Source organism: Falco biarmicus, chromosome 4 (genome assembly GCF_023638135.1).
Source record: "Falco biarmicus isolate bFalBia1 chromosome 4, bFalBia1.pri, whole genome shotgun sequence".
In the NCBI taxonomy this organism is placed as follows: Eukaryota; Metazoa; Chordata; class Aves; order Falconiformes; family Falconidae; genus Falco; species Falco biarmicus.
Window position 1 is genome coordinate 111,726,458 of NC_079291.1, and position 20,529 is coordinate 111,746,986.

Consider the following 20,529-nt stretch of genomic DNA (forward strand, 5'->3'; position numbering starts at 1 on the left):
ACCTGGTCTAACGGAAGGTGGCCCTGCCCGTGGCAGGGGGCTTGGAACTAGATAATTGTTAAGGTTCCTTCCAACCCAAACCATTCCATGACTTAACATTTTTTTTAAATCTCATCTTATTTCAGAAGGAGCATCTTGATAGCAACCTTAAGGGGTCTCCCCAGTGCTGCCTCACAGCCCTGTTAACCCACAAAACCCAGAGACAAGGCCTTCCCCCCCACCCCCCCTCTAGTTTTTTTCTTCCTTGTGTTCTGAGGCTTTATATAGGCAGTGTCAGTCCCTGTTTCCCCATAATTCCTACAGGCACCCTGGAGAAGTAATTTCCAACCAACCTTACAGGAAGGAAAGGCTACCCACCTCTGGTAAATCTGGCCCTTTTTAGGTCAATCAGTGCCTTATGGATTTTTACCAGGAACAAGACCTAAGTGCCTTACACTAAGAATTATCAGCAACCAGCCCCAAGTTCCATTGTAAAAACACATTAAAGCATTTCAAAAGCAATGCTAAAAGTACAGACAACCACTCTCATTTTTGTACTAAGATACTAAGCATTAAGTAAAAAGTCTTAAACACTGACACAGTAAGAAGGTAATTAACATGCTAGCAACTATAAGAACTGGTTTCACTGAAACCCACAGAAAATAAAGAGAATTGCCCTGCCATTTAAATTGGTGTCATTTTCTCTGACAACAAACAATGGATAAGAACTGCTCATGGCAGCTTTTGCAGTGTACAACTGTTCTTATTATAGTTCTTTAGCATAATTAGTTCTTAAGGATAATTTTGGTTTCTTTTTTGATCTGCATTTTGAAGCATTAGTAAAAAGGTGAGAACAGAAACAAACTAGACATACTAAACTCTGAGCAGGGCAGCAAATATGAGGCCATATCAAGTACAAGATAAATAGATGGAGCTGGACATCAGCCAGTTCAAATAACTCACAGAACCTACTCGTCTGCCTGCAAAACACAATCTTTCCTCAGTTCCCCTAGGATATTTCCAGCTTGACTTTTTGCTTAATCTGCTCTTGACATATAAACAGTATTAAATACTAAATTCCTTCCCAGATGCTAGAGATTTAGTCAGCAACACATATGGTTTGGATAGTTACCTTAATTTTGATCTTGCTCTCCCACACTTCCCCTATCTCTGCCATCCATACCCATCCAACTTCTCTCCTAAAAGCCTTTTATTCTTCACCGCCTAACCTGATAGAAGGCAACATTGGGGAAGAAATTTTACAGCTACTCTGTATGCAATCCTTTTCCCCCAAAGTTAAGTTTTTCTGAAAGAATCCAAAGAGTAAGTGTGCCTTGTTAGACTGATTTGGATTCCTTCTACTAGAAGTAAAATTCTTATACTTCATTCACACTTTCAGCTACATTTCATAACTTTACAAAACTGAGGGAAATTGCTACCATTCAAAATTAAGCCGGATTTCCCTTTCAGCACATTAATAAATTAACCATTTTAAATGCCTAACATTTCAGGTGAAAGCATTTGGTGGGGGAATATCAGTGAAAATGAGTACCATGGGTAAAAAAAAAGGCACATCTGACAAAGCAGAAACCACAAACCACATTATCAAGGCCCTCTTCAAAAACTGGAGCTCAATTAGTTAATAACAGAGCTTGTCTAGGTCTTCAGAAAAGAAAAGACCTTCCAAGTAAGCAGCTCCTTGTAACTAGAGTCCAAGCAACAGATACTTATGTATCAAACTTCTAAACACTAACAATGCCTAGAAAGCACTCCCTGCTTGCCAGGGTGAGTATTTCCTGTTAGCATCCCTACCGCCGATGCATGCGAACCACACTTTACCTCTCAGATGATTTGGATAGGTATTATTTCAAGTCTTTTTGAACAAGAATAAAGCAGCACTGTGGCTGAAAGAAGCAATACTATCCCTTCCTTGTTTGCAGCCTCTCGTACCATCCCCTTCCTTGTGCTGATATGAGCATCTGATCCATGTTCAGATAAGAACAATTTTTATCTGAAATTATTTGGTGATACTTTTCTTCTTCCTGGCACAAGGGATGACAAGCAGATGAAATACAGGACAGGAGTACTACTTCATTTGGCACTAACAGTTTCAAGTGACAGTAAAACTACACTGTAAGGTAAATCTTGATGACATCATGCCGAAGTAATTACAAATACATTTGAAGATATGTTAAGTAAGTAAGTGCTCATGAGTTTCTTATAACTGCTTGGATAACAACAGCGAGTACACACATTATATGATGTTTTTGTGGTAAGCATACCGCTGAAATCTTGTGACCCCGATGAACACAGACTTTTGACAATGTTTTCTGCAGAAGCTGTTATTAAAGTCATCTAACTTTACAGAGCCTCTTCTACTCTTGCAGATCAAAGCAAGTAACATCTTTTTTGCATTAAGACTTCCTAAATTTTCATGGCTTTATCTAGTGATTTTCCCTTATTTTTAAAAAGGGGAAATTTCCTCATTTATAAGGAAAAAACTAAGCTATTCCCAAGATACTTCCACATACATAACTGTGAAATCTAGGATTTCTGTACTAACAAAATAAATTCTCCTAAAATAACAAACACTAAGTATTTTATACCATGCTTTCAGCTTTGATACTTCATACTTTTCCCTTAGAACATCTATCCTTTGATTACATTCAAGCATTGGAAAAACTTGGATGCCTCAGAGCCAGATGAAATCTTAACCTGGATGTTTAGCAGGAGGGTGGCAGCTGCAAAGAGGCAAGTACAAAGCAGATCCACTGTCATTACTTCCAAAACATGCATGAAACTATGAGGGGTGGTATTGACACCACAACTTCTTTTGTCCCTTCCTCAGCAAATGCACCCTATCACACACAGGACTTCTGGCTGACAGTTCCTGCATACTGCAACAGAAAACACCATTAACAACCTAGCTACTTCCAAACTTTTGTTGTTCCTATTGTTCCAGCAGAATAGCAACCAATGTGACTAAGTCCAGTTTCCACTGTTTACTGAGCCTATTCCCTTTACATTTCAGTTACATTCAGCAAAATCATTATCTTAGAGCAAGCTCCAAGTCCAAATTATGACACCATTTAATTTGCATATGAGCTAAACTAAAAGCATTTTTATAAAATCCTAATGAGTTCAGAAAGTGGTAACTGGTTATTAACTGGAAAAAAGTTTAGAGAGCAAAGGGTACTTGTAGCCACTCTCCAATTTGCAGATTTACTACAGACATCTGGTTTCTACACAAAGCAGCACTTACAAGAAAACTTAACCAAATAGGTCCCACTGTTTATCCCCAACATTACTCTAGCAGACAGTGCTACCTAGAAAAAAAAAAAAAAAAGAATGAAAATGAAAGGGAAATGTGAATCTGAATATATTCCCAATAGATTTAATTGCTACATTCTTTTTAAAGACTCAAAAAAGCTACTTTGTAAACTTTCAAGTTGGTCATCTGGCTCCCATTTGTAGTGACTGCCAAAAATACATAATAAGGAAAAGGATGGGGGAGGAAGAAATGCATTAGAAATCCACAAAACTGCTGCTTGTAGTTCAGATGAAAGTAAACACTGTCCAGGTGTAGAATTAAGTTATCTATAGAACTGACACAGAACTTTACTCATAACAAGTATTTATTGTGAAACAAATTTTTCAATAAATTCTCTAACAAGTCATTCAATGAAGCATTTAGACATGAATTGTCTCAAAAATCTCAGCACCGCACACAATACTAAAGTATTTTTTGTTTCCAGAACTCTACAGACTGAAAAGTTTCCATTTCATACTTAAGTGAAACTTAACGTATACAACTTGTAATGAAACGTTTTATTATTCATAAAATGTGACTAATACAGTATATGCACATTTTGGCTCTACCTCTGCCTCAGAAAGCAGCTGCTTTGTCTCTTAGCTAAACCATTAAACAAAATGGATAACACATGCCTTGTAACAGATCTCTAGCTTGCACAATTAATATTCAATTTACAGGAAAAGCCTGAGCAATTATAAAGAATAAATCACCGCAAAGCAGGCAGCTACCATTTTAACAAGTAATATCAAAAGTAGGATGAGCTAGACACACTTAACATTTACAAACATTATGCAAAGTACAACCCCCCTGCTCCAGGATATTACCTCTTACCCTCGGGAAAGAATGCTGGCAAAGAATTTTTACCCCATGGAAAGCACATTTAAGACTGTCAAACTTAGAGAGAGTATTCACTTCAACAATTTCATAACTTTACTCTTTTATCAACCCACTTCAGGTTAACCTGTAGACCAGGATATCTGGTTTTATGACAGCCACAGAAGAACTTTGAATCTGCTAAAACGGTAGGTGGACTTTTTTCCTAAAAGTATATTAACCTAAAGCTCAAATAAAACACTTGATTACAGTAAACAGGGGGAAAAATGCTGCATAAAGACTTATTTTAAGTAGTATTGCATATGTATTTAAAATCTTTTAGAGATTATATTTACAGCCTCCTCTCCCTGCCTGAAAAGTGTACAACCTGTAAAATATTCAGGGGGTGTTATCTTCTCTTGTTTATTTGCAAATGTAAAGATAATGGAAGATTATTATTATTGTAGAGCATTTAGGCTTGACAATCATTATTTTGACAGCCAAGAAAAATGTATCTGAACCTCTCTCATTTTAATTAGTTCAGCTACACACATGAAAAATATTTCATAAAATGCTTTACAAAATCCTCCTATTAAGAAAAACAACACACTGGGAAACAAGCAATGCAATTAAGATAATCTTTTCCTTATTAGTTGGAAAATGTTGTTTATTATTTCCCAGTTTCTTTTCAAGTTAAGAACAGTTTTTATAATGGTAGAGTCTAATTAAAGGATATCAAGAGTTAAAAGTTGTTCCATGTTCCTTATGCGTTAGAAACCCCTGCCAACTAGTCCTCTAGGCTTTAAATATTGTTTTGACAGATTGCATTTTCATTCCGTCACAAAGAAAGCATTCTCCATAGTCAACGCACGAGCAGATCTTCACCAGCTCAGTGAAAGCCAGATACATTGTTCCGTGCAAGAATGAAGGCTTTGCAGACTACTTTTTTTTTGTTTGTGTTTGCACCTTTGGTAAATTCAGCACCACCTATACAGCAAGAATCACTCCACTTTTATGAGTATGATACAGATGTTACCATGGGAAGCCTGATCCAACAAGATTATGAAATGCAATCCAAGGATATAAGAAAGGTATTTTATTTATATTATCAGTTTAATATTTTTAATTGCTAAGCATTATATGAATAAGGTGTTACATGCATGTACGCAAATTTTATGGAAGTCTTATAATAATAGAAAAACATACAGTGGTTTCAGACATAGGAAAAGCCACTCAAATTAAAACCACAAAAATACTACCCTTGCTACAGTTTGAGAAACCCACAAAAGACAGGCTTTCACAAACAAGACTAAAGCATCATTTTTAACTCTGCTGTAGTTAGTGCCTACTGCTGTAAGCGTTTCAAGAATGGGATATACTAGTATACTAGCTCAACAGTTTGAGTAACATTGTATTAACACAGTATGTTTGATTAAAAACAAGGATGGTGATTTTATTTAGGAATTCTTTTCGTGTATCAAAGTAATACATGAAACGGTACTTTTTATTGGATATAATCTGCCAGCCTAAACCACAGTTTCTCTTTTGACTTACCAAACTATCAAGTTTTTTGCCTTGGTTTTTCAGGGGTGGGTGTTTGGGGGTTTTGCAACTCAAGTTTAGCAGTCATGAACTACTATGGAACATCCAGTCCTGCAGTGGTCACCTACATTATTAACACTTTGAAAGCCTTAAAAGCAGCAATAAAGTTTATACCTCATGGCACTCACAGCACCCCCAAACGGTCAATGCTGAACTCCGCTGCTGCCTGCTCCACATAAATGCCTGATCCCTTCAGCAGAACACACAAAACCAGCAGAGAGTTAAATGAAGTGCAGCAGCCTCAGCAGACCGAGACAGTTAAAAACCTCATACCTCTGTTCAGACTGCCTCTCACAGGACCTGAGAGATACATGTCAAGAGAACAAGATACAACATTGATTAGGAAGAAAAACTAACAAAGATTGCCCCAAGTCTAGTTGCCAAGGAAAATACCAAATTAACCAAAGTGGTAACAACCAAGTATTAATAAATTAAAGGAAGTTTTCATTAATATTCACTGTGCACGTTACAATAACGTAGTCTGCTAAACAAGAAAAAAAGACAACAGCAAAAGACAATTTGTATAAGTAAAAATACTTATTATATAATAAGTATAATAATACTTACTATAAAAATATTGCAGCAGCATATAGAAAAATCACTTCTGTACACCTTAATATTTTTCTAATTCCAATTAAATTATAGCTTTTCACTGTAAGACTAAGAACAGCAGCTACATATTTATATTAATATATAGTAATACAAATAGATAAAAAAAGACTAAGGTATTTTAAAATCTGACATCTGCCACTGATGAAGTAACATGTTTTCATAAACCTATGAAAAATAAATCATTTAAAGGACTCTTAACTAATGGTGGCTATCCATTCACAACTAAGTTTAAAAAAAAATACTAAAAATGTTAACTTTAACTAGTTAGGCATAGCATCAGATGACACTCATTACTAAAATTGTTCTAATAAGAATACGTTACTGTTTCAGTAAAGAGAACAATAAGGAGCATACCTACAAGGAAATGGTGCCAATAGATGTGCCAGAGACTAATCAAAGTCCCTACTGTCAGTGGTATAAACTAGAGGTCTTCTGAAGGCCAACAGTTCTGCTTAAGATAATTCCAGGAATGCAGTTGGTCATTATTTCCATCAGGTCAGTTCTCCAATTACATGTTTTCATTGCAAAAGTATAAATCAGTTCCTTATGTGCAACAAATATATCCAGCGTTCCCAGTTAAATCATGGGACACACAAACAAATCCATTCATTTATTGCACAAATTCTAGCTCCCATAATATTTTAAGTGTTAACTGTAATTACACGTCAACAATTTCCTCAAACATGCCCAGTCAGAAATCAACATTGCATGATAGATTTAACTCCTCGCTGTATGCCTGAACAGTCAGAAAAAAAGATTTTTAAATAAAACATCAGAAGAAATCTGGTTTTGTTAGCGATAAAAAAAAAAAATGAAGTGAATTTTAGTCTACCACTAAGGAAAAGGTCAGCCAAGCAAAATTTATTATAATGATTCTAAATTTGAAACCACAGCCACCTGTCTTGAATAAAATATTAGAAGATTAAAACCATGAAATCTTAATTTTCTCAACAGAGTAGAACCATCCAATTAGACACCCTCTCACACCTGGATTAATTAATTCCATTGTATATGAACTATCAACTTTATAGACCTTTGTGTGTTATAAAGATAAGCCAATTGTTTTGCAGAAGTTTTAAGACTGTTAAAGTATTCAGATGTGTAATGTTAATGTGGTTTTGTATGGGTAATTCATGTCTGTGGAGCAAAGTGCAACAGGCAGGTGGAATTTAAGTAAGTAGGCTAATATTCCTTCAGTGTATTATCTACATGTGCAAGTAATGAACTTTCTGTGGTTATAATCCAATCAATCTTCTGCACTGATATTCCATGGCTAGGAATTTTTATAGCTGACCAGGAAATACTTCCTATACACTGGTCATTCATACTTTTTTTTTGCAGGGGTGTGTGGGGGGTGTCTGTGTTTAATTTTGTGGATTCATGAGTATTCTGCAAATAATCAGGTTTATGTTTTGCTGACATTTCCTGCTTCCAGAAACTAGTTGTACATTGTATTCTGCAAGGAACTCACATGCATACCCTTCCATAGATCACACCCAAGTGGACTACTGTACTAGCATATCTGTACCAGGTGTAGGTTTCTATGTCAGCGAACATGTTTTCATACAAGCAAATTAAGCATCTCCCTTATGAGCCAAACAAGCTACAACAACAAAAGTGCAGTTGTTCTAAGTCTATGTACACAGAAGTCTACTGGCATGGATACCTTAGTCAAGAACCATGTCTTCACATGCCTAATCAGTATTATCTATGCAAGCTAAATATTTTTTGCAGAAACCTTCTGTAAGATTTGCTGCTTGTTTTAGTCTAGCTCACCACCCCCACAGCTTCCCTCCACCCAACACTGCAAAAAGTCCTTACCCTACACAGAAGTTTCATGCTACAACTGCTAAACCATTGCCAGCGTTCTAACTTGGGTGTGAAAGTCTTACTAAAGCAAACCAACCTATCCCAAATGAGACAGAAAAAAGAGCCATAGTCTAGACAGACAGATACAGGGAAAAGCCAAGGAATGGATGATCCACAGGCTAAAAAGGGGTCAAAATGACAGAGGCTGGCCAAGATATTTGTTTCTCAGCTTGGTAAAATTTGAGGGGTTTATTTTGCAGAATACAAAAATTCCCACAGAAAAGTATAAGCAACTAAATATTAAATAAAACAAAGTCAGTATCAATAGTGTTATATTCACACTGCTCTTGTAGATGACCTATCTGTGTGATACATATCTGAAGGGGAATTAAAAAAAAATAATTTAAAAAACCACCATTTCTCTTGTGAGCACTCAGAGTGTATAAGAAGCTCTCTTCAATAGAGGACTGAACTCCTGCCAAGGCCTGATCCTTAGGCACATTTAAAGAAAAAGTATTTTCCACACCCGACACTGTACTTTTCTCCATGTGTTTTCAATAGCCACACAGACCAAAAAACATAAGGTCTCACTCTATCTACAGATATTCCCCATCAAAAAAAGACAATTAATTATGCTAGCCAAGAACAACTGCCACAGTCAACCTAACCCCCCTCCTTAATTTGAAGGCATACAGATCACAGTATAACTCACTGGATGTATAATGCTAGAAATAGTGTGTAATTATCTGAAATTCCAACAGTATTCAATGAAAACCTGACTACAACTTTCTACATCACAAAAGGTCCTTCCTGTTAGCAGCCCACCTCCTAAACCAGACTTAAATACTTAATATACTTAAATAATGGAAATGAATTGCTAAATTTCATCCAATACCTGAAAGGAATATGTTTACAAACTAAGTTGTCCTGCAACTGAAAAGATGTAATGCCTATCTCAACTTTAAATGCAAGGAAATGTTATTTTACAGAGCTTATTTCAGTAAAACAAAAAAATACAACCTATATCCACAAGAACCCTATCAAATTTTGCATGATGCGCAAAATCTTCTGTTTTCAGAACTCCAGGTTTTTGTGGACACCCATCACTCCCATACTCCTTCCCCACCACATAGTCTATATTTTCTATTTTTATGTCTGCTGCTCTCTCATAAAGAACTTTACTTTTCTAAAGAACACTAGCAGCACCACCTTCCCTTTTTGCCTTTAAGGTAATAGCTTATGTACAAAAGGGATAATATGTCAAATTACTCATCCTACATCTAAAAGTATTTTAAAAATTAAATGTCATAGAAATCATTTTTAAGAGACATGCTATTTCAGATCCTTGCAATACCCTGTGGTTTTTTGTTTGCTGTTTGTTTTTTAAAATAAAATTTGCTCTCACACAAAGGATGGAACAAATGTTTCTCTTGACACTGCCCTAAGCCTGCAAGGGGATGACAGCGAACGCAATGTACCACCAACAAAGGATACAAGTAAGTTAATTGATATGAACACTGTAACATTTAAACTCTCCAAAAGAACTTATTTTAATATGAAAATTTAAGATACAAAGGATGACAAGGGATATAGAATTAATCTTTTCACTTCTTAATATCTTTCATATCTCCTGTGGAAAGTCTTCTAACTTCTGATGGAGCAGGCTGAAAAAATTTAAAGCAACATCAGGCAGAATCCAAATACACAGAGCACAGCTTATCAGAATCACTACAGACTTACCCAGTCATATCTGCTGTAGAGATGTACCCAAGTTAAAAATGTCAGACAAGACAACCAAGAAAAATAAAACACACACCCCAAGAAGGTCTACATTTTAACCAAGTCATGATGAAATATGGTGTGCTTAAATTATCTAAATTGATTTCTTCGAATAACTGGCTATTCTCACAGTTTACATCCGATGATCATGCAGGTCAATAGTTAAAATACATCAGGAACATTCCTCACTCTCACTAGCCCAGGTTTCCTACAGGATCTGAGGTACGTCATACAGGCTTCTCCTAACAAGCCACAATGATTTCTAAACATGATGGGAACAAAGTTTTTGTCTGCCAAACAGGGCACTGAAAGAAAGACACACACATTCTGAGTGTGTCTGTGACAAAGTTCCAGAGATAACTGATGATTCAGCAGGACCACTGGAGTGTCAATCTCTACCAAAGTTTGAATCAAGGTTAGTTTTTGCCAAATCGGATCTGTCAACAAGCCCTCATCAAAAGCGGAACAAATCCGTAAGAACACCAGAGCTTTTAGTCGCAGACAAGCATAAAAAATGTTGCCTTTTAAATAGTGACAACATAGTTTTCACAGTAATTTTCCATTTCCTACCCTCTAGCATATGACAAACAAGACACTAAATCAAAAAAGGCAAATGTGGCAGAACTCTGAAGTCTAACAAATGGTTATACTCACAAAGCTAAAGCTCAAACACTCAATTCCCATCTCTGCAGTACTTCTGTAAGAAAAAAAAAATAATTACTCTACTACACATACTGGGTCAGCTTCCCGGTATTGACTGGCTGCTTCTGTAACTCTTCACTGGATGCAGAAGATCCTATTTTGCTTCGTAGTGGTAACAACCCACCTAACAGTATGACAACACCCTCCACACTACAGACAGACCAGTCTGGAAGCCACCCAAAAATCTCACAACACAGAAAACACAGCAGATCAGATAGCAGCAGTGACTAAACTTGATTCAAAGCCACGTTCATTATATGTATTTCAGTGTTTCTGTCACACAAGATTAAAGCAAAGCAGAAATGACTAATACTTTACTAATGTCTATGAGTAACAGGACAAGCCATGAGGGGCTTAAACTACATTAAAAGAAGATACAGAGTTTCTTTCGCTATTTAAAATGAGAGAGAAAAAAACCCTCAGTAAAAAACTGGAACAGATTGCCTAAAGTAATTATATAATCGTAATTGATGGAGTTTTTATAAAAAATTTTCTTTATTAGATTAGACAAAATAGCAGCTAGGAGTAACACAGATGATATGCAACCCTGCCAGAAATGCTCCAATGCAATTACAGTATCAAACATGTGCACTGCCAGATGTTTCTCCTGCATGGATTTTGCATTTCAAAAGAATGGCTCATAAGATGACATTTAACATGGTCAGAGTTGTAGTTGTCATAGTCACAATACTCTAAGCCAACTAAACAATGAAATTGTATTCAGATCATTTTCAAGACCTGCTCAGATAAGAACAGAGCAATACATAGGGAAATTAGGCATGATAAAATGAATACAAAACTCAAAAAACTTCAGAATATTACATTTTTTCAGAACTTGAAGTGAATAGAATTTTTTAAGAAAATCTGATGGGAAATCTTAAAAGATACTAGAGAAAATTCTATTTTGAATATTCAAAGCTTAAGTTAGTTGAATAACTTTTAACTGTCTACTCAAAATAATTTGCTTTCAGATTTACCTACTTGTCTGCTCTGTGTGTGTTTAAGCGGATCAGTGTACTGCGAGGAAATAGACATCGAAGCTGTACCCCCACTGCCAAAGGAAACAGCCTATCTTTATGCACGATTTAACAAAATAAAAAGGATAGCAGTCTCAGATTTTGCTGATATTAGTAAGTAATGTTCAAATTTAAATTTCTGGTTACTTGATATTACATTTGAAGTTGTTGTCCCTTAGTAGTATGCAGAGATTACCAAAATGAGAAATATTTTATACTTTGCTAGATTTCAGTATGTGTATCACTTAAAGCTTACATTAGTACAGGAAACATGAAGGCAATATGGAAACCCATTTTGGCCCATGCATGCATCTTAATATTCCCACACAATCAGAGAAAGAGCAGATTGCTAAAAATAAAATTTGACTCTGCATCCCAGCCAGTCTTCAATGACCAAGTATTATTTTTCCTTCAAAAGCTCCACAGACATCTCTCTCCCAGCTATCTCACCCTACAAGATGACAAACTCTATGAATATCTGGAATCATGCTGTCTTTAAGAAAAAAGGAAGGGTCCAGAGTATTTTTCTAATTTAAGACCATGAGGAAATGCAGATGTGGATTATTAGTCATGTTTTAATACCATTTACATTTGTAGATCTCAATTTGGATGGTGCAGTCAACAGCGTAACATCTAACATATACAACCACACACATTTCACCTGCCATGTAATTATACATTCAATATTCAAATTTTCATTTCTTTTGTGTAAAGCTACCTTGAGACGAATTGATTTCAGTGGAAACAGGATAGAAGAAATAGAAGATGGCGCCTTTTCAAAGCTTCTGTTATTGGAAGAATTGTCTCTTGCTGAAAATAGACTTCTAAAACTTCCTGTTCTACCTCCCAAACTAACAACATTTAATGCAAACCAAAACAGAATCAAGAGCAGAGGAATCAAAGCAAATGCTTTCAAGGTAAGTTAAATACAATAGTTTAGGTAACCAAAGTAAATAAATTTAGTAACCAGACTATCTAGTATACCACCAAATGAATTTTTCTGTATTTTTGTAAATAAGAAACAAACTACAATGAAGAAGCTTTCCAGTTTTTGTCTTGTTTTCAAAGCACTTTCGAGTAACTACTTTGCACACTCACTCTCTCATGTGGTTCATATACAAATATCTTACCTATTTCCTTTCTCTCTTACACATAAAGAAAAACTCAGTTTAAAAACTGATGGCTCAAATACAGTTCTGAGGACCACATAAACACTAAAACCCAAGTATATAGCTTTATAGTGGTCTCAAGTTTTATAACCGATAAGCTGACACTGACATTCCCAAAACACAGAAAGCTTGTTCTATGGGTTTCTTGATACAATAGAAATCAAAATTCATAGCAAAAGAATGTTTCATTTTAGATCACTTTACAGGCTTTCCATGTGATTAGAAAAAGTACCGATGTTTTGTAACAGGCACAAGTTATTTAACCTCAAGTAGTATTAGCATTAATAATCTCTTTTTCTTTCTATTAGAGGCTGACAAATTTGGCCTATCTCTACTTAGGACATAACGCACTGGAATCTGTTCCCCTTAACTTACCAGAAAGTCTGCGTATTCTTCACCTTCAGGTATTTTTGAAGTATTCCCTTAACATGCTATTACAAGAAGCCTCATTAGTTACATACTTCAAACCAAATTCAGTCTTTTGAAACAGTTCACACTGCAGTTGTGCTACAGTTGTCTAATGCTCCTCCAAATACAACAACTTACTTCTAATCTGTATGGCCACAACCATACAGAAGTTCAGAAGTTGTTTGTTAGGTAATTACCATGCAAGAATTTCTCAACAGTTTCTTTACACCAAGGATAAAGAATGGTAAAATAATTTTTTTATCTATAATCTTTTATCTACAATACATTTCAAACAACAACAACCTCAAATTGTTTTATCAGCTCATTGATTGGTTTGAAAAGACTTGATTCTTACGTATCTAAAGTACACACAGATATATTCCAATGGCAATAAAATGGGAGGGTAAGAGGAACACAATTAAAATTTGAAAATTCTTCAAGATTTATGGGGGTGTGCATAGATGTGTGTGTGTGGTTATTTATAAAAAATTGTTTTGTTTTGCAGTACAACAATATTACTACAATCACTGATGACACATTCTGCAAATCTAATAACACACGTTACATCCGCACAAGTATGGATGAGATAAGGATGGAAGGCAATCCGATCCTCTTGGCAAAGCATGTGAATGCTTTTTCCTGCTTGAGAACACTGCCTGTAGGAACATACTACTAGCTACTACTTATGTAATTATACATGCTAGAACTTAAACATGGTAACAAAAGATCATTCTTTTTCCTGTTTACACATTTATATCCTCTCCCTTACTAATGCCATTTCCCTGTATACCCAGAATCTTTTCTGTGTTGAAATGTGGTTCTCCTCCAAAATAACTACTTCAAAATGTTCACTTTCTTTAGTAGTTACAATGTCACCCATGCTTTCAGAATCTTTTCTGTTAATGAAAGTGTAAAAATACATATATGCACACACATATCCTCTCAACTGTTTCACCACATATTCTTTATGCACAGGTATAATCACACAAGTAACTGCTTGTTCGTATTTTTTACCAGTACTCAGAACAATCACTACATTTTACTTTCAGATTAGCATGAAACATTGAGCAAGCTACAGAGGAAAAACAAATCTTAATTCCAATTTCACTTTTTTAATCTGAAAACAAACTTCTTCAGCTGACCTTCAAAATTATATTGAATGAAGTTGCACACAAAAGAAAGTTATGTTTAGAAACAGAACTTCTCAAAGCTAAACTTCATTAAAGCTTCCTTAAAAACTTGGTCTGTGGAAAATGAGAGTAATTCCTATTTAGGCTCAGTGTACCAAGTAACATAGCAAGTGGAACTTTTCTAAAGTGTTAAATATCCTTCTAGCTTTCAAAATAATTTAAGAGTGTGTGTGTATATATATATTACAGATGCATTTTATTATTACACAAAGGTATTTTTAATTGAAATATATAATTTTTGCTCAGCTGTACTCAAAACAGTCATTTTTGCAAGACCAGCTTCTGATTTTTAATACAATGGTGAAAGTACAGCATAGTATGACTCCAAGTATCTTCATTATTAACAGATGATGTAGATCAAGCTTCATTCCAGTGCTTTTTCTTGACAACGAAATATGACAATTAACAGCAAAGCTGAATTAATGTGTTTACCCATAAATAATTAAGATTTCAGCTCGGTATCAGTGCAAAGAAACAGAACTACTCTTGTACAACAACACTTCCGCTCATTAGGGAAAAATCAAATCAGATCTTTAAATTAAAAAGTTAATTCTATTATTAACCTAAAAATAGCATTAACTTCAAGCATCATTTCACTCAACTGCCTTAAACCACGCAGCATATTAAAACCACAAATCAATGTGTGCAGGCCTCAACAGTCAGTTCACCTAAAACTACACATAACTAATACAAGGCATGATGTTTTTAGTTACCTACCTACACATTTCTGACATTCAGTTTCAGTTTCTCCCCTCAAATACCTACCACAGGTGTAAACTCTTCAGATAAATGAATGCCAAAGGTGTGCTAGTTACTACTACCAGGTCAACTTTGTACTAATTTTGAAACTAGTATAGGTTCCTAATTTGTAGAAATAATTAAGCATCAAATGCATGATAATGTATCACTACATCTAGAATACTGATTTTACAAGATATTTTGTATTAGTTTTATCTTATTTAGCTAAGCCTTGATTTGTTAGTGCTTGTGCTATGGGGAATTAAGGGCACACTTCATTCTGAACATACTGATGCTCTGCCACAGTGTGTTGAGACCTAAGTGAGTTTCAGTCACTTTTTAAGTAACTGTCAAGCATCAACTGTGGGCTCATCTTTCTGGAAAGAACATGCAATTATAAAATGCAGGACAAAAATATTTTTGTCCTGACTCCATTACCCAAGACAGACATAGCAATACCTGATATTTTAAGTTATTTGCTATAAAAAGTAAGAAATTCCATTTTTTTCATACAACTGAGAACAGAACCAAGTCTGACAGTGAGAATAATTCTTGGTTTTTATTTTCCCATGTCAGTCATAAAATTTTGATGTTTCCAGATTTTTACCAAATGGTAAAAAAAAAAAAGCCCAAAGCATTTAGAAGTACATTCCCACTTCAAGCCAAATTTATACCAGGAAAATATAAAAATCACCAAGTCTCCCATTCCTCTTTTGATAAATGCCTAAGATGGAGAAAACACAGCTAGATGTGTAGTAATGTTACATAAGCAGTGGTCTCTGATCTTATTCTCATCACAAAGTGTTATGACTAAATACAGCTCCTTCTAGTATTAATAGGATCAGTAAATATCACCAAAACTCTTCCTATGAAAGCAATTGTATGTGTATACACAAATATATGCACATTTATGTAATATATACACACATGTAAACATTCTAAGACCTAACCACTACTACATTACTAATTTTACATTAAAATGTTGTATATATTTTTGAAAAAGTATCAACAGTAACACTAATTAATGCTCTTAATATTTTGATGAGCAAACCGAAGTAGACAACTGGTACCCTCTGAATGCCTCATGAAGGCAACAAATTATCTGATAGGTTTTAATTTACTTTCCCCATTCATAGCAAGTTAACTCATCAAAACATTAAGGGCTCCAGTATGTGGGATTTTTTGCCTTCTGTTTGTGTGAACAGTACTAATAACAAGCTGAATGTACACCATTCTGGGTTTTTTTTCTGTCACTCATTTCTGTTCTGTATTTCCAATAAAACTTGAAAATTTTTTTTGTGTTTATCAAAACCAGATTCAACAATCTGCTTTCCAGCAATGTCAAACATGGCTCAGCTGTTCAGCCTCATCGCAAACTAAGAGAGCATCCAGATCAGAAAGTTATTTGCAGATGTAAATTCATTTTGCAGACATAATATTTATTGTGGCAATACAGCAAGACCTGCCATACAAGTAATGTCATACAAAAGACTTGAGACACTTCACTCACCTCTTCAAAATCTATTTAAAGTACCACTTTGCAGATTTTTTTAGTAGAACAGAGGAGGAGGAGCAGCAGCAGAGGACAATAATGGTGTGCTCAGTCCTTGAGAGTGTGTGAAGCCCACAAGTTGTATACTAACATTTCAGTAAAAAAACACAACCACTAAACCACAATATCAGGGAGTATACAATGTAGAGCACAAAATGCTTACACCTGAACATAGCTCTGCTCACACCAACCTAAATCTGCCCCTGCTTTCTAGGAAAGCCTGCTTACAGTCAATTCAATGAATATTTTCAATTGCTTTTTTGCATAATCTGAGTTATCCAATCCACCACTGCTCTTGCTAACTGGGAAAACTCTCTCTACAAAACTGCTATATGTTGACAGTCAGCTTTTTAGAAATACAGTGCTGTCCAACCATGCTTAAAACTCAAAATTGTCATTCATCTCAGATGTTCATTATTATTTGAAGTACTCAATCATTTCCACATTGTTCTCTTCTTCTCAAGTACCAAAACTAACAAAAAAGAAAAAATAATCTACTTTTCCTGTTTTCACACTACAGTGTGAGAAAACCATTAGAAGCGCTTAACAGCCTGGGTAATTTTCTTTTAAGTAACAAAATAGAAAAGCTATAAATCCAAAACTCCACCCCAAGTAGTCTTCTCTCAAATACCGTGCACAGTTCCCTGCCTACATACTTGAAGTCCAGCAAGCAGGTAGGAAAAAAAATACAGAAAGATTACAGACTCTTACAGGGTAAGACTCTTCAGTTGTTTTGCTGCACATGTTAAAAGCATTATTCTAGTCACTTTCACACACATTACTATGGAATCTTAAGTTACAAATACACATTCTCGTTAGCAATCTGGTTATTTGAACTGTTAGATTTGATCTTTGAACCTCTGTTAATACTCTTACCTCAGAAAGCCTTCCATTTCTAAATGAAATCATTACGAATGCTAGCAGAAATAAGGTGGCCTAAAAACTCATCATAAGCCCAGACAATCATACTTGATAAATACTCTCCCAGATTGGTTTGCCTTTCTCAATAGCATCTTTGTCCATGAAAAAAAAACCACCTTTAGAAAGAATATGTGCAATATTGACTAACTTGTAATATATCTTCGGTTAATTTATCTTCACACATCTTCTAGCAATGAATGTATCCCTTCATTGTTCACACTCAATGTCTGCACAAACACTTTTTAAAACTGCTTAAGACAATTTCAAATTAATCTCCAGACCTATCTCCTGTCTATTTTTTTCATTTTTGTACTGAATTTTAAAATGGTAATAGTTACAACAGTTCATTGAATCACTGTCCCAGAAACCACAGTGGCTTCTATCATAAGGCTTATCTAAGGATCAGAAAGCACCAAGTGAAGCTGGGAAAAAAAACAATCAAAAAACCCAATATCACAAAGCTATAAAGCACTTGGTGCTCTGCCTTCTCTATGGAGGAATTAAAGAAAAGTCCTTAAACAACAACCAGTAGGATTAGACAACATCAGTTTATTACTCAGCTGAGGATAGGATTTTTTTTTTTAATATTATGAGAAATTAGTATTTTTTTCTTTAATCTGGTTAATTTGATAATAGAAATTGATTAATTTAGCACAGAAATTTGAAAGGCCTAAAAGATTCAAAAAATGGGAAATGAACCAGTACCCACTTCATGCTACAGCTGCAAAGTAACGATAGTGCTGAGTTTAATGACAGTAAATGCTTGAGCTTAATAAAACTGAACTAAAATTCACACACAATTAAGCAGCTAAACATCCTCCTCTAATATTAAGCTTCGTATAAGATGTTCTGTCCATAAGACTGCAGTATTTTTACTCCAAGGATTAGCTCTTTATCTTTAAATCAGTACAAAGACAAAGCAAACAAACCAAATAATAGTAATTTAAAACCAAGTTCAAATACTATGTTCTAGCTAAAAGTGCAGAACAATTTATTTCCTAATCAAGTGAAACAGAACTGAAAGTGCTGTCATCCAAACGCATGTTACCACATTTTTGGAGACAGATCCAGTCCTTCAGAACTAACATTTAAATGCCAAAGACTACAAATTTAATTTTCTTTTAACTTCTTCTTTTGCCTGTTTTTTGTCCAGAATTAGACATAATACCAATGAAAAACTCTTATACCCCCACAGAAAGGCACAGATATTCTTATTGGCCCCCACGTACAAGTAACACAGAAATAGCATAGTAAAAAACAAGACAAAGGCATTACCACTTGAACACAGCACAAAAATCTTTAACTAATATTCTCTTCTCCACAACATACAAAATTATGATTCCCATACTCTGCTAAAGAGCGCTAATTCCACCTCCATTGCTCTGTCTTCACAAACTACTTAAAGAACTAAACACAGTATCGATACATAAAGGCTTGACAGACACTACCTTGAAATGTCGGAAGGTGCATCTACGATGTTCATACCACTCAGCATAAGATGAAAAGCTTCTGAAAAATGTTAAGAGATTGCCACATTCTTCAGCTCTACAACAGAAAAATGTATTTTTTAACCCAAACAGCACTAGTCAGATGTAACAATTCTATAGCCTAAAAGGTGCACTTTTTCCTTGAAGAATTTGTGATCAGTGTTGTTTGAATTTGAAGCCAGAAATCACCACCCTCACCCCCAAATAGGAAGAAAAAAACCCTGTAGTATAGATTAATTGTAACATAGATGTATAGAAAAAAAAATATTGACCAATTCATTTACAAACCAGTACTTTCAACTAATTATACAAATGATCCTTGTTTTGGAAAATTAAATTGTCTTGGAATCTGATGTTCTGCTAACAGTGCAGATGCACCTTTACTGATTTGCACTTAGTCAGTATGGGTTTGGGTTCAGTAGAGCTTACAGCTGCATCACGAGACAGCAGCAATAAAGTTACCCTTAAATGTAAATGTGGTAACTTCACAAAGTAGTCACCTGTAGAAATCTTAGTTTGACTTTATGACCATTTGTCTAATACTCTTGTTTTCTAAACAAATTCCAAGATGTTGCATAGTAAAACTTTAATCTACAAAACTGGTAAGATTTACCAAATTGAGTCACTAAGCTTTGAATATTCCTGAGAGTATTTTATCCTAGTTAACAAAATCTTTACATGATTTTGTTATCTGCCTCTGCCTGCATCACATTCAGCATTTCAAATTTAGCCTTGAAACTTCAGTAAGCAAGGCAGCCTGTTCGTTAGATCATAGATGAAATCTAAAGCAAAACTTGTTATACATTTAAAACTTGATTCATCTGCTATTAAGGAAGCTAGTGATATTCCTGTTAATTATGGAGTGGGCCAGGACAGTGGAGAGCGGTGCCAATAAATCTGTACCTGAGAAGTGGAGTGCAGAGATCTTAGTGCCAAGCCCATCACAAGCAGAAATAAGTAAGACTGGAGAGTTGAGCCGATTCTTGCAGAACACCCCTCAGTATTTCTACAGTTTTGGGCTCCCTCATGATTTAGCTGTTCAGCTGCATGTGAATATGTTATGGCTTCATTCATACAAATGATCCTACATTTGCACTAATAAATTGTCTTGGAATTTTATGTCCTGCTAACAGTGCAGATGCACCTTTGCTGATTTGCGCTTAGCCAGTATGGGTTTGGGTTCAGTAGAGCTTACAGCTGTATCACATGACAAACACATCAGTGCTATTCTGGCAAGGAAATAACTCAAATGCAATGTTATTGCAAATACTAGGTTTTGATCCATATTGCCTCTGAAAACAGAAAGGTCAGCAGTAGTCATTTTACTTTTTTGGCATTTTTGAGGAATTTTTAATACAAGAAGCAAAACATAAGAGAAATAAAAGAAGTTCCTATAGTTTTAGCTTTGTCAGTTTCAGAGTAATTGAACAGCATCAGTG

The 20,529-nt window shown here is 35.2% G+C and overlaps 2 protein-coding genes across 3 annotated transcripts in view; one reads left to right on the forward strand and one right to left on the reverse strand.

Annotated features, from left to right (window-relative positions):
• Positions 1–20,529, reverse strand: part of CENPP (centromere protein P) — a 149,703-nt gene that overhangs the window by 115,204 nt on the left and 13,970 nt on the right. For both annotated transcript variants that reach the window (XM_056335740.1, XM_056335739.1), the window contains exon 6: positions 19,052–19,148. In XM_056335740.1, coding sequence (XP_056191715.1) covers positions 19,052–19,148 — 97 coding nt within the window. The remainder of the gene's footprint in view (positions 1–19,051; positions 19,149–20,529) is intronic.
• OGN (osteoglycin) lies at positions 4,859–16,424 on the forward strand. Its single transcript, XM_056335738.1, has 6 exons — positions 4,859–5,196; positions 9,540–9,624; positions 11,581–11,739; positions 12,340–12,542; positions 13,103–13,198; positions 13,708–16,424. Exons 1-6 carry the CDS (start codon positions 5,029–5,031, stop codon positions 13,876–13,878), a joined length of 882 nt encoding a protein of 293 aa, XP_056191713.1. The 5' UTR covers positions 4,859–5,028; the 3' UTR covers positions 13,879–16,424.